Genomic DNA, 12778 nt, shown 5'->3' with positions numbered 1-12778 from the left:
AATAAAAGCTTCACAGAAGTGCTGACAAATACCAGCTGACAGACGTGCTGCTCGCTGGATGTGGGGGAATAAGATTACTGCTATTCTGGCTGAAGCAATAAAAACACACGAGATGAATGGGAAGCTTGGCAGGTGCAAAGGGTATAGGCTACAGCGGCATGCCAATGCTGCATGATGACATTGAAATGCATGCGTGCCTATCACAAGAAGATGGTCAAAACCAGAGGTTCCCACAGTGGACGAATGGATAGACGTAATTCTAATTCATGACATATACATAATGGAAAAGATGTCATTTTCTATTAGAATTCAACTGGAAAAATTATATCGGATGTGGACGAAATGGACAGGATATGTTAGACATTATACGTCAGATTTTTGTTGAACTGTAAAAGGAACATATGTGAACTTTACTTATTGCAAGACAACTTAATAATTATATTCTAACCTTTGTGATACATCTACATCTTAATTACCTTGAAATGGCGGCAGCAAAGATCCATATGACATGACGTGAACGTGTTTAAACACATTGCTCATACTAGAATAATGCAGATTCAGTGCAGACCACACCAATCTCCCCACGGTGCTATTACTTTCACAGGCAACATTGTACTGGGTAGATGACAGAAACGAGAGACTGTCAATATTGCCAGTATTGCCAGACACAACAGACACAAGCTATACATCGATATGATGGTGCTAGAGGAGGATATGTGGGTCATGGGGTCACCGAAAACAACAGGGTTCTCCCTCTGGGGGTCGTACTCAATATTGTCAATATTCACAGCATATTTTGTGACATCTCATGGGGATATGCTCATTTGAAAATGGAAGGCTTGGCCTGATGAGGACACTAGAGGAGAGGTCTTCCGCTTGGAGCCCTGTTCTGCTCATGAATGTTGACTGCAAATTGAGTGACTAACGTATCAGGAGATGTGCTCGTTTGAAAATGTAACATTTGGCCAAAATCAATGGGTTCCCTTCCTTTTGCACAATTTCATGGCAATCCGGCCATTTATTTTTGAGATATTGGTCAGATCAGATCAGATATACACACACAGACGGGTGAAAACACAGTTTCGTCAAGCTTCATGGTAGGTCTGGGGAACATCAAGCACAAAAGTCGATTAGAAAAGGGTGGAAAGTCAGCGATTATTATTATTATCATACTACAAACCAATGAAAGGGGAGCCTGCCACTGGTGCTCGGAACACAAAGCAGAGGTGCCATTTCCGGAGGTGGGCGTTTAATTTTTTATTACATCCAATCGAAGGATTTTCACTGTCTCCTTAACCCAATTTTTTGTTTCGCAGACCTACTACCATGAAGCTTGATGAAACTGAATTATGGTCTGGCTACACAAGATTATGGCAGAGGTAACCAATACATACAATATACACACTTAAGAAACATGCATAAATAAACGTGACCCATTGAGGCATCCAGCTCTTTGAACCACAAACCAGACCTCTCTGATCCCTGCTCTATCCAAACAGCGGCTTTGATGCATTTGAAGAGGAGATTGGAGAGCTTTCTTTTTGCATTTTAAACTGTGATTAACCTCAGTGTACATAATTAGAATGGGGGACAACTGGAAATCTTTGTGTGTGAATCGAAAGTGTCCCTTTCAACATCAGTTCACGTTAGAAGATAAAAAAGAAAAACAGTGTGTATCTGTGCGTTATACAGAATGTTTGTGTAGTCATCTTTCTTACAACATGGCTGCCTGTAACCATTGGCAATCACTTTTGAAAGAAAATGCCTAAATTCTGTGCAGTGGTATAGAGTATAAAAAAAACATTGCAATAGCATGATGTTACTGTTCCACTGCAATTTGTTTACAAGATCCAGTAATAAAACACCAATGTATTACATCTCTGTTGATATATTTCTCATATCAACATAGCAATCATTGCACACTCCTACGCACATAGACATTTCAGTGTCAAACATCTCTGCCCCACGAGGAAGTCAATTAACCAGCACTACTTGCACTATTAAATTAACATATGGAACAAATAATACTAATATAAATGTTCCCTCTGTCTTTTTTAGTTTACTTTAGAAATATGAACCGAAAGTGAGCTGAAACGTCTGTGCCGCCATTTGGGAAATAATGACGGACCCAGCCATAAAAGGTATAGTTTCCTTTCCCACATAATATAGTCTGCTTACTTTCCTGATAAGTGTAATCTATACACGTACCCACAGTGACCTAAAACTGTTTTCCATAATTTTCACGTAGACGGTTGGCCCAAACACAAAGAAAATACTTTCTATTTTTTCCAATTCAAAACGGCTACAGTGATCTGTCTGCTCATTATATAGACCGTCTCTGGATGCCGGAAATTACCTGTGATAGAGAAGTGCACTGTATGTTGAATACACAGTGCAGGGTTGCAGTTCAACTGAATTTCCATTAAATGGGGACATTTTTGCCACAAAACCTAGTATTGCTTTACTATATGTATTTCCTCCCAAGATATGTTCACTTCACTAATATAAGCTATAGATAATGCTACCTTTACATGCAAACAAACAATGCAACTTTTATTATTCTTTGGATTATGATGAATAATTGTATTACTCTGCTATCGTGCTGTATGTGGAAAGGAAGGTCTCCTCACCAGCATTTCCCTCCTGTCATTCAAATTGAAGCCGCATTTTTTTCCGCTTTAAGTCTCATGAAACTTGCACTGCAAGCATTTCCTCTCTATACCAAAGAGATATATTGCAGTAACATTAGTTTCTCAGCAATCCTTTTTCAAGCTCTGTGTGGCTCAGGCATCACCGAGACGCAACCACGCGCGCGCTTTGAATTGCGCAAAGCGGGTAGCTGTGAGGAACTCTAGTGTGATGCCAAAAGATTGGACAAGCATACATGCACTACCCAAATTGTGTTTAGTAAGGGCTGCGGTCGTTGTGTGAACTTGGGGGAAGATGATAAACAGATTGACTCCATTTAGTCCAGACATTTTCTCCCTAATCCCCTGCATTGATTGTTTTTCTGTCTCCTCATATTTGGGAAAAAGAAAATGCCACCGATTTAAAAAGCAGGCAAATGAATGCTGGTATTGTATCAATAGGCACAATACAATAATTTAAAAAGAAAATGGTTACCCCTGAATTCTGGTAGGGCCAAGGCTTTACCGGCCCTATGCGCTCCACACTCCTGGATGTTAGTAAATGGCTGCCATTATAAGGCCCTTGGGGCAGAGCTCTTTCAGGCTGTGTGACGTATATATAGGCGTAAAGCTCTGCGTGGGAATATGAAACCGTTGCTTTGCACGTACAGTAGCAACCGTTCTCTCTTCCAACATGGAGGAAAAATGGGCATTCCAAACATGGATGACAGGAGAATATGCCCGACAGGGATAGAAAGTTCCCATTGTAGTGACTGTACATAATTCACAAGGAACTCGTTGGGAATGGTAGTTCCCCCCGGACGATTTATAGGGTGGCACTTCCTGCCACCGGCATTCTTATTTTACTGTCGACACGACTACGTCGATTTGTTGTTACGCTGATGAATAAAGGAATTAGGTTTAGCTTCGAGACACCGCCTCCGACTCCTTCTTCTCAGCGCTACACTGGTGACCCCGACATTAGTCTCGAAGAAGTTTCCGAGACGGAGAATACGACGAACATGGCAAACAACGCTGGTTTTCTCAGACTGCCTGAGTTTTGGGAGCAGTCGGCGGCCGCGCGGTTCGCCCAGGCGGAGGCGCAATTCGCCCTACGGGGAATCGTGGATGACGCCGCTCGATACTTCCACGTCGTCTCGAGTCTGAACAACACTACGGCGGCGAGAACGGTAGGCTTCATTACCGCTCCGCCGGCCCGGGATAGATATGAGGCGTTTAAGACGCACCTGCTCAGGATTTTTGAGTTGTCGCCGTCTGAGCGGGCCCGACGCTTGTTGGATATACGTGGCTTGGGAGACAGCAAGCCGTCGGCGCATATGGAGATGATGCTGAATCTACTGGGCGCCGAGCAGCCGAACTTTTTATTTAAAGAGCTGTTCCTCAGACACATGCCGCCACGGGTACAGACGGCGCTGGCCAATACAAACATTGTGGATCCCCGTGCTCTGGCAGAGGAGGCAGATCGGTTCTACCTGGCCATGCAGCACTTAGCCCCAGAGGTGCTGGCCCCGACACGGGCGCACATGCCCAGAGGGGGAGGGGCGAAGATGGAGAGGGGCGCCGCGGCCGACGGCAATAATGACACAGGCCTGTGTTATTTCCATGCACGCTTCGGCGCGAAAGCAACAAAGTGCCGCCCGCCTTGTACTTTTGTCAGGGCGGGAAACGCCAACACCTGCGCCCAGTAGCGGCCGTGAGCGCAGGTACGTCGAACAGGCTACTCTTCATTAAGGACACACTCTCTGGTCGAGAATTCCTCTGCGACACCGGAGCACAGAGGAGCGTCCTACCGGCGACGGTGGAGGACACCGCCGGCGGGGGGGGGGGTCCGCGACTGACGACCGCCAACGGTAACCCGATCCGCACCTACGGCACGAGGACCGTGGAGTTGTGTTTCGGGGGACAGCGGTTCACGTGGGAGTTTGTCACGGCCGACGTCTCGTTCCCACTACTCGGGGCGGATTTCCTCTGCGCACATGGGCTCCTCGTGGACGTGAGGCACGGCCGCCTGGTGGACGCCCAGACGTACGCTTCCTTGACTTGTGTGCGCAATGAAGTGGTATACAGCGGGCTGGCCAGCTCGCTCGCAGAAGGTGACGTGTACCAACGCCTACTGCGGGAGTTTCCCGGCTTGACACAGCCTACGTTCTCGGCCGCGACCACCAAACACGGGGTCGAGCATCACATAGAGACTCAAGGAGCTCCCGTGTACGCTAGGGCCCGCCGGCTCAACCCTGACAGACTAGCAGTCGCTAGGTCAGAGTTCGCCAACATGGAGAAGTTGGGGATTGTCCGACGCTCGGACAGCCCCTGGGCCTCGCCGCTGCACATCGTGCCCAAACCGGACGGGGGATGGAGACCGTGCGGGGACTACAGACGCCTCAACGATGCTACCACGCCAGACCGCTACCCGGTCCCCCACATCCAGGACTTCTCAGGGCACCTGGCGGGTAAGCTGTTCTTTTCGAAAGTAGACCTGGTACGCGGTTACCACCAAGTGCCGGTACACCCCTTGGACGTCCCGAAGACGGCGGTGGTAACACCCTTCGGTCTATTTGAGTTCCTACGGATGCCGTTCGGACTGAAGAACGCGGCACAGTCTTTCCAGAGGCTAATGGACTCGACGCTCAGAGACATGCCGTTTATTTTTGTCTACCTGGACGACATCCTTGTCGCCAGCTCCTCGCCCGAAGAGCACCTGGAGCACCTACGATGCCTCTTTACGAGGCTGGGCCAAAACGGCCTAATCATCAACCCGGCTAAGTGTCAGTTCGGGTTGACCTCCATACGGTTCCTCGGACACCTCATCGACAGGGCCCCCCTCCCGTCGAAAGTGGAGGCCGTTTCCGCTTTCCCACGACCCCCGACGGCCCGGGCGCTCAGGGAATTTCTCGGGATGGTGACGTTTTATCACCGGTTCATCCCCCGGGCGGCCCACACCATGCGGCCGCTTTACGAGGCGCTGAAGGACAAGTCCCCCAACCAGCCGGTCGACTGGACGGCCGAGAGGACGACAGCCTTCGCGGCCACCAAGGCGGCCCTGGCGGGTGCAGCCATGTTGGCTCACCCGTCACCGGGGGCCCCGGTCGCCATTACCACCGACGCGTCAGACTACGCGGTGGGCGCAGTGCATGAACAATACGTTGACGGCGCCTGGCAACCGCTGGCGTTTTTCAGCCGTCAACTGACCCCCAGGGAGCGCAAGTACAGCGCATTTGACAGAGAGCTCCTAGGTCTCTGGTTGGCGGTGCGCCATTTTCGTTTCATGCTGGAGGGCCGGGAGTTTACGGCCTTCGTCGACCACAAACCCCTCACGTTCTCCATGTCCAAGGTGGCTGAACCGTGGTCCGCGCGACAACAGCGCCAACTCTCGTACATTTCCGAGTACACGACAGACATACGGCATATCGCCGGGAAAGCCAACGTGGTCGCAGACTGCCTATCCAGGGTCGTCATCGGAGCTGTGCAACTGGGCCTCGACTACGTCGCCATGGGCTCGGAACAGGCCTCCGACCACGACATCCAGGCCCTCAGGACAGCGGATACCAGTCTGCGCCTCAGAGACGTCGCGATTGGCGGCTCGGGCGCGTCCCTGCTCTGTGACCTCTCCACCGGGCAACCCCGGCCGCTGGTCCCTATAGGCTGGCGCAGGCGGGCTTTCGAGGCTGTGCACGACCTGTCTCACCCCGGTAGGAAGCCTTCGAGCGGGTTGGTGTCACAGAAGTTTGTGTGGCGAGGGCTCAAGAAAGACGTGAGGGCCTGGGTCGACGCGTGTGTGTCCTGCCAACGGGCTAAAGTGCACCGACATACCAAGGCCCCGCTTGTGACATTCGTGGTTCCCGAGAGGAGATTCGACCACGTCAATGTCGACCTCGTGGGCCCGCTTCCTTCCTCTCACGGGTTTACCTACCTGTTCACTATGGTGGACAGGACCACCCGATGGCCGGAAGCCGTTCCCCTCGCCTCGACGTCTTCTTCCGACGTGGCCCGCGCCTTTATCAGCACGTGGATCGCACGTTTCGGGACCCCGTCTGACCTCTCCTCCGACCGGGGCTCGCAGTTCACCTCAGAGCTCTGGAACGCGGTCGCCAGCGGCCTGGGGGTTAAGCTGCACCGTACAACCGCGTACCACCCGCAGGCCAACGGGCTATGCGAACGTTTCCACCGGTCCATGAAGGCGGCGCTGCGCGCAGGCCTGACGGACGGCAACTGGGTGGATAAGCTGCCGTGGGTCATGCTCGGACTTAGGAGCGCCCCCAAGGAAGACCTGCAGGCCTCGTCCGCGGAACTGTTATACGGCCAGACATTGCGCGTCCCGGGGGATTTCATTCCGGACGCGACAACCCCTTGGTCCGCGGCCAGCCAGCGTTCCACCCTGCGAGAAGCGGCTCAGACCTTCGCCCCGATTCCCACGTCGCAGCATGGTACCCCCGTTTCCCGGGTGCCGCGCAGCCTGCACACGGCGGAGTATGTTTTTGTTCGCCACGATGCGCACCGTGGGCCCCTGCGCCCCCCTTACGATGGCCCGTTTAGGGTCCTGCGACACGGTAACAAGGACCTCATGGTCGACATGGGCGGTAGGACGGAGACCGTGTCAATAGACAGGATCAAGCCCGCTCACATAGACGTTTCACAGCCTTTGGAGTTGGCCCTTCCCCCCCGCAGGGGTCGTCCGCCGTTGCCCCGGGTGCCACCGCCCACAGAGTCACCGGCGGCCTCACCGATGCCAGCGCCCCCGGGTGTCGGTGAGGGTACGGGCGCTTGCGACGCTTTCCCCTCTCCGCCCCCGGTTTTCCGCGCTCGCCGAGGCCGTTTCGTGCCCCCGGGTGTCGTGGACGGCGCGGGCGCTTATGCCACTCCGCCCTCCCCGCCCCCGGCTTTCCGCACACGCAGAGGCCGGGCAATTGTTCCCCCACGCCGGGGGGATTTTGACTATGGGTGAATTCTGGGGGGGCTTGTGTAGTGACTGTACATAATTCACAAGGAACTCGTTGGGAATGGTAGTTCCCCCCGGACGATTTATAGGGTGGCACTTCCTGCCACCGGCATTCTTATTTTACTGTCGACACGACTACGTCGATTTGTTGTTACGCTGATGAATAAAGGAATTAGGTTTAGCTTCGAGACACCGCCTCCGACTCCTTCTTCTCAGCGCTACACCATTCAGTATAAAAAAGATATATTCGCCTCCCGCTTTGCTGTCACCACCGTGGTGGCCCTAACATGTCACTGTTCATTAAAGCTTAACTGTGCTTAGAGAGAATGGTATGGTATGGTATGGTTTATTTCTTAATCCCCAAGGGGAAATATGGTTTGCCACCAGAGCGAATACAAATATACAAACATGAAAGAAACAATTACACGATACAATACAGGATACACAACACAGTAAGAAGAGGAGAGCCTCTCAACACAGTGCTAACGGTGTTCGTTAAAAATGTTTACCGCAGCAGGAACAAAGGACCTTCTCAATCGCTCAGTAGAGCATTGAGGCATCAACAATCTAGCACTGAATGAGCTTCGCAGAGCATCTAAAATACTGAACAGTGGGTGGCCTTCAAAGGATAAAATGGTGTTCAGTTTAGTTCTAGTTCGCTTGGCTATGATGATCTCCAGGGAATCAGGAGGGAGGCCAATCACTGAGCCAGCCTTTTTGATGATTTTATTTATACGGTTTTTGTCAGAAACCATGATGCTGCCCCCCCCCCCTACCCAGCAGAGAACAGCATTAAAAATGACACTAGCCAGGATACCTTGATAGAAGACATGAAGAAGTGAATACAGAGACATCCCATCAGCGGGAGGCAACGGGCCAACTGCTGTAGCCGCTATTCACCATAAATAACCAAATTCATATTTGATTTGGGAGTCTTCTGCAATACAGTAAAGAACAAAGTAATAATTTTCTTACCTATGATGACAAGTTAATATGAATTCAAATAGCAGTAGACAAGCACCGCTGATATACCGTAACGAGCCTCGATGCATGGCTGAAATACATTTGGATGTACAGTCGCAAGAATACAGTTGCCAAACCATCCATGGGATGGGGCAATATCCCGACCCCAAATAAGATCCATCCACTTTAATTTTTTAAAGGGTCTCCATTTGCTTTTGCCCCAGTAGCTCTTAATCGTTCTGTATACGCGCTTCTAACTATGTGTTTGCGTGTGCAAGAGGGCTACCCCCCACGTATGCTGCGTTCCTTTGGAGCGTTGGTAGTGTGCGTCCTCAGAAGTGAACAGAATAATTGAAATACGTGTCAACAATGTGTATATGAGCAACGGCGCTCGCAGCACAGGCCGCTTAAATGGCGTATATAAAGGGCTTTCATCTTCATGGAGACTGACGTTAGAGAATGAAGTGAAATCCTGAACTGATCCAAGACCTTTCCCTGATGTTCAGCTCTGTCCTCTGTGCAATGTCCTCTCTGATGTTATACGATCAGCTCCGTCCTCTGTGGGACGTCCACGAGGACGGGGAACACTTTGGGTGTGCCGTGTGCCACAGACAATCCTTTCAACTCCCCTTGATTTTAAATTTGAAATGTATTTGAAGGACATGCTATCTCGTTTTCGAGGGGGTCCTTAACATAAGATACAAAACATACAATACAATACATAACAAAACAAAACACAGGACAACAAAATTACAAAAAAACACTTATACACTGACAGACGCTCTCCCAAGCTCACCCCCACAGTCCACACTGATTCCTCCCAAGAGGATCGTCAGGGATGGGTACCTTTCACATTTGAACCGATACCGGTACCGGTACTGTACCTGTGAATCGATACCGGTACCCAACGGTAAATTTTTTCTGTACTTTAGTCTCTAAAAATGTAATCTACCTACCTCAGTTGTGGGAAAAAAATTATCCAAACTTCAAATAACCACACTTTCGACCGTTTTCGGCTTGCCATTGCCCCGACTGCTTTGTTGTTGAATCAAGTCAAATCCTAGGTAAGCGTATATTGTGCGTGTGAACGTTGACGTGAACGTGCGGCACACAACATAGGTTTAGTTTCGTGGTAAACGAAAAATAAAAAATAAAGTTACATTTTTTTTTTTTTTTTTTACAGTACCGAAATGTGGCACCGACGGATCTCACGTGAATCGGTACTCAGTAGTACCAACGTGATTCGGTAGGTACCTTTAAAAGTACCTATTTCGGTACCCATCCCTAATCGTCAATATATATGTTCCCATATAAGTGTAGGCATACAAAATTATAGTTTGATCTGTAAACATGTAAACCATAACACAGTAAATCAGTAACAAGTGCAAGTAGTCTGTACTAGATGAGTAAACAAAGATATCTTAAATAACAGGTAAGAAGTGAGAGATCTGAGTGAACTAGGCAGTTTGTTCCAATCAGCTGGAGCTATATTTAAAGGCAAGTCGACCAATAACTTTGGTGGTTCGACTTCGAGGTATGATAAAGAAAGGATGATCCGTATGTCTTAAATTATAAGTTGAACTATATGAAATTAGGAACTGCTTTAGATAGGGGGGGGTAATTAAAGTCAGATGTCTGACGCCAGGTTACCCTGCGGTAAGATAAGACTCGATCGTTTAGTCAGTATGACGTTGAGTGAGAGGTAGCATCTGCAGAGAAGAGATAGAGAACAGAGAGAACAGAGAGAACTACTCTACACAGTAGTGTAGTGCAGCTACGGTGCAGCGGAACTGACTTTGTCAGGTTAGCGGGGTCGGTTTGGTGTGCTTTGTGAGCGCAATTAACCTTAACAAATTGAGAATAATTGGGTAAACCCAGGGGAATGCGTCTCCTCATCCCACGTGAATTCGTATCGACATCCTGTGGTACTCGGCTGCTGCGTGGGTAGACGTCCGTCTCGCCTAGGGCCGAGAGCGCCAAACCGCTTGACCCTAAAGCCGTCATTAAAAACCAGGGTGGACAGGATTGCTGTGGTGAGCTGATGGTGTCTGGCTGGTGGAGTCCCTTAAGGTCGTGTAGGGTGGTGTGTGTCCTCACCTCATAATGGGCAACCCTCTGGGATTCAGAGATGAGCTGAGCGCTGCATACTTTGCAGTAGCTGTCTGTGAAAAGCCCTTGGTCCACTTCTGTAGACTTCATCTGTGGAGGAGAGAGAGACAGACAGACGGGGGACATGTCAGCTGGATTCGATGCACTTTGCAGAGAGATCTCCTCTGACGAGCTCAGGCAAAACAACAACACTTTGTACCAGACATTTCCATGCTCCGCAGCATCTCTCCAAAGTGCTCGGAGATACTCAGTAACGGAACGAGTATAAACAATAAATCTCATGTTGTATTTTGATGGTTATTTAATCAATATTTCATTATATGGAGCACTTGCCTTAGTGACAGATGCTAAGGAGGTTTTTGCAAGCAATGAGTCATAATCTTATTTAACGCAGGTACTCACACTGACATCGTGCCGCTACAACATCAGACAAATTATTTTCAACACCACAGACGGAATCTGTCCTAGAAATTCATTTAAATTAATGATTGAAGTTCTCATTTGAAGATTCTGAGAGTGGAAAAGGCAATTTAGAGAGACATTAATGTATTCCATTTAGGGCTTGCATGCTTTCTATTACTAATTCAGCCCGGCTTCCATTAGGGGCCTCACGTTTCATATTTGGGAGCAGTCAGTCATGCTAAGCCCCTTTCGAACATGCACTGGACTCCTGACCATAACTGCACATTAATAGGAGGGGCTGTAAACAAGTCCTATGTCTGCATAATGATAACTGAGCCCATGTCGGAACACACGCAGATCATTGCGTACAGATGGCCTTTTCCCCGCTGGTAGTTAAATGAAAGCTTATGGGTTGTGTATAAAATGTATTATCTGTGTTATCTTCATTCTCTTCAATTGAATTCCTGAACCAAGGACAAGACACACAAGGCAGTTGTGTTTTGCGAGTTGCGCCCAATAATATGTTCCAAAAGGTAACAGTGACAGTGTGGAGGTGCACACCAAGAGCGAGAAAATAGCAAAGTCTCACATGACGACAGGAAGACAGAATCTCTTTTGTTAATTACCACAGCTGAGCTGCTATAGTTAGCTCAAATAATGAGAGATGGAAATGTGGAAGGAAAAGCATTGGCCTATTGTTTTTCTGGGTAGTTTTAACTGTAATATTGTTCTTAGAATAATGATGTTGGTAATGGTCGTCAAGATAGTTGTGCTAACTGGACTACTGGACAGTGTTTTGACATTCAATACAAAACATTCTGTTAAGTATGTCGTAAAAATTGAGGGCACACAGTATATTTCCTTCATTGTCGTGTTGCTCCTGATGATGAAAATAATGAAATAATGTATTCTGGTGACTGGAGCAAGTTCTTCCACACATTATTTCTTCCTGTTGCCTGGAGTTACAGGTATAGTATGGATAACAAACAAGAGAATAAATACTTTGACCGCAGTCTGCGGTCGTGTGCGGTGCTATTCCCAAACTAGGTGATGTTACCAGTCAGGATGCTCTCTATTGTGCATGAGTAGAAGTTCTTTAACACTTTGAATGCCCAGCAGGGGGCGCACATTTAGTGCTTGAATGCCCACCATCCGCTTCAATGTTAACGTTAATATCGCCTAATCTACAGTATGTTTTAAATTATGTGTCTAATCTGCCCGTCGCCCATCAATGACTCATTTTCCAGTCAACATTGTCGAAGCGGATTTTTTTTTATCGGTTCATTTCCGTTTTATAGCATTTTGAAAAGCCCTCGTTTTCAAGAAGAAAAAAAAGAATCCCTGATAAACGCTGATGTACTGTAATATTCTCGAACGTTGTAATTTTTCGGCCTATTTATGAATCGTTTTCAAATAAACGCTAGATTATCGATAGTATATGTGTAACGGATGGTATCGTGAAGCGCAGTCAAGAAGGGCTGGGGTGAGTAGCGGTGCTATGGGTTAAACTCACTCTCACATCCTCAAAAGACGCATAGACTGAGCGCTTAGAAGGGATATACTTTCTTGGCGCAGCGGTTTCTGATGTCGGCCCCCGTATGGGAGACCGGGGTTCAACTCCCACTCGAGGCATCGAAGTTTAAGGTGACGTTGTCACAACCGTTACTGTTGTGAAGGGCCAGATTAAAGCTGAGAATCTACATTTATTGTTTTATATACA

General features: G+C 48.5%; 1 protein-coding gene across 1 annotated transcript in view; it reads right to left on the bottom strand.

The window, feature by feature from the left end:
• zmat4a (zinc finger, matrin-type 4a) overlaps nt 1-10746 on the bottom strand; it is a gene marked incomplete at both ends in the record, with an annotated part of 244472 nt that extends 233726 nt beyond the window's left edge. The window contains one exon of the mRNA XM_084337929.1: nt 10645-10746. Within this exon, the coding sequence (XP_084194055.1) occupies nt 10645-10746 (102 nt within the window). The remainder of the gene's footprint in view (nt 1-10644) is intronic.
• Nucleotides 10747-12778: the final 2032 nt, after the last annotated feature.

The sequence above is a fragment of the Notolepis coatsorum genome (genome assembly GCF_963971535.1).
Source record: "Notolepis coatsorum genome assembly, chromosome: 2".
NCBI lineage: Eukaryota > Metazoa > Chordata > Actinopteri > Aulopiformes > Paralepididae > Notolepis > Notolepis coatsorum.
Note: the sequence above shows the minus strand (reverse complement) of the source record. Positions and strands in the feature narration are given on the sequence as shown.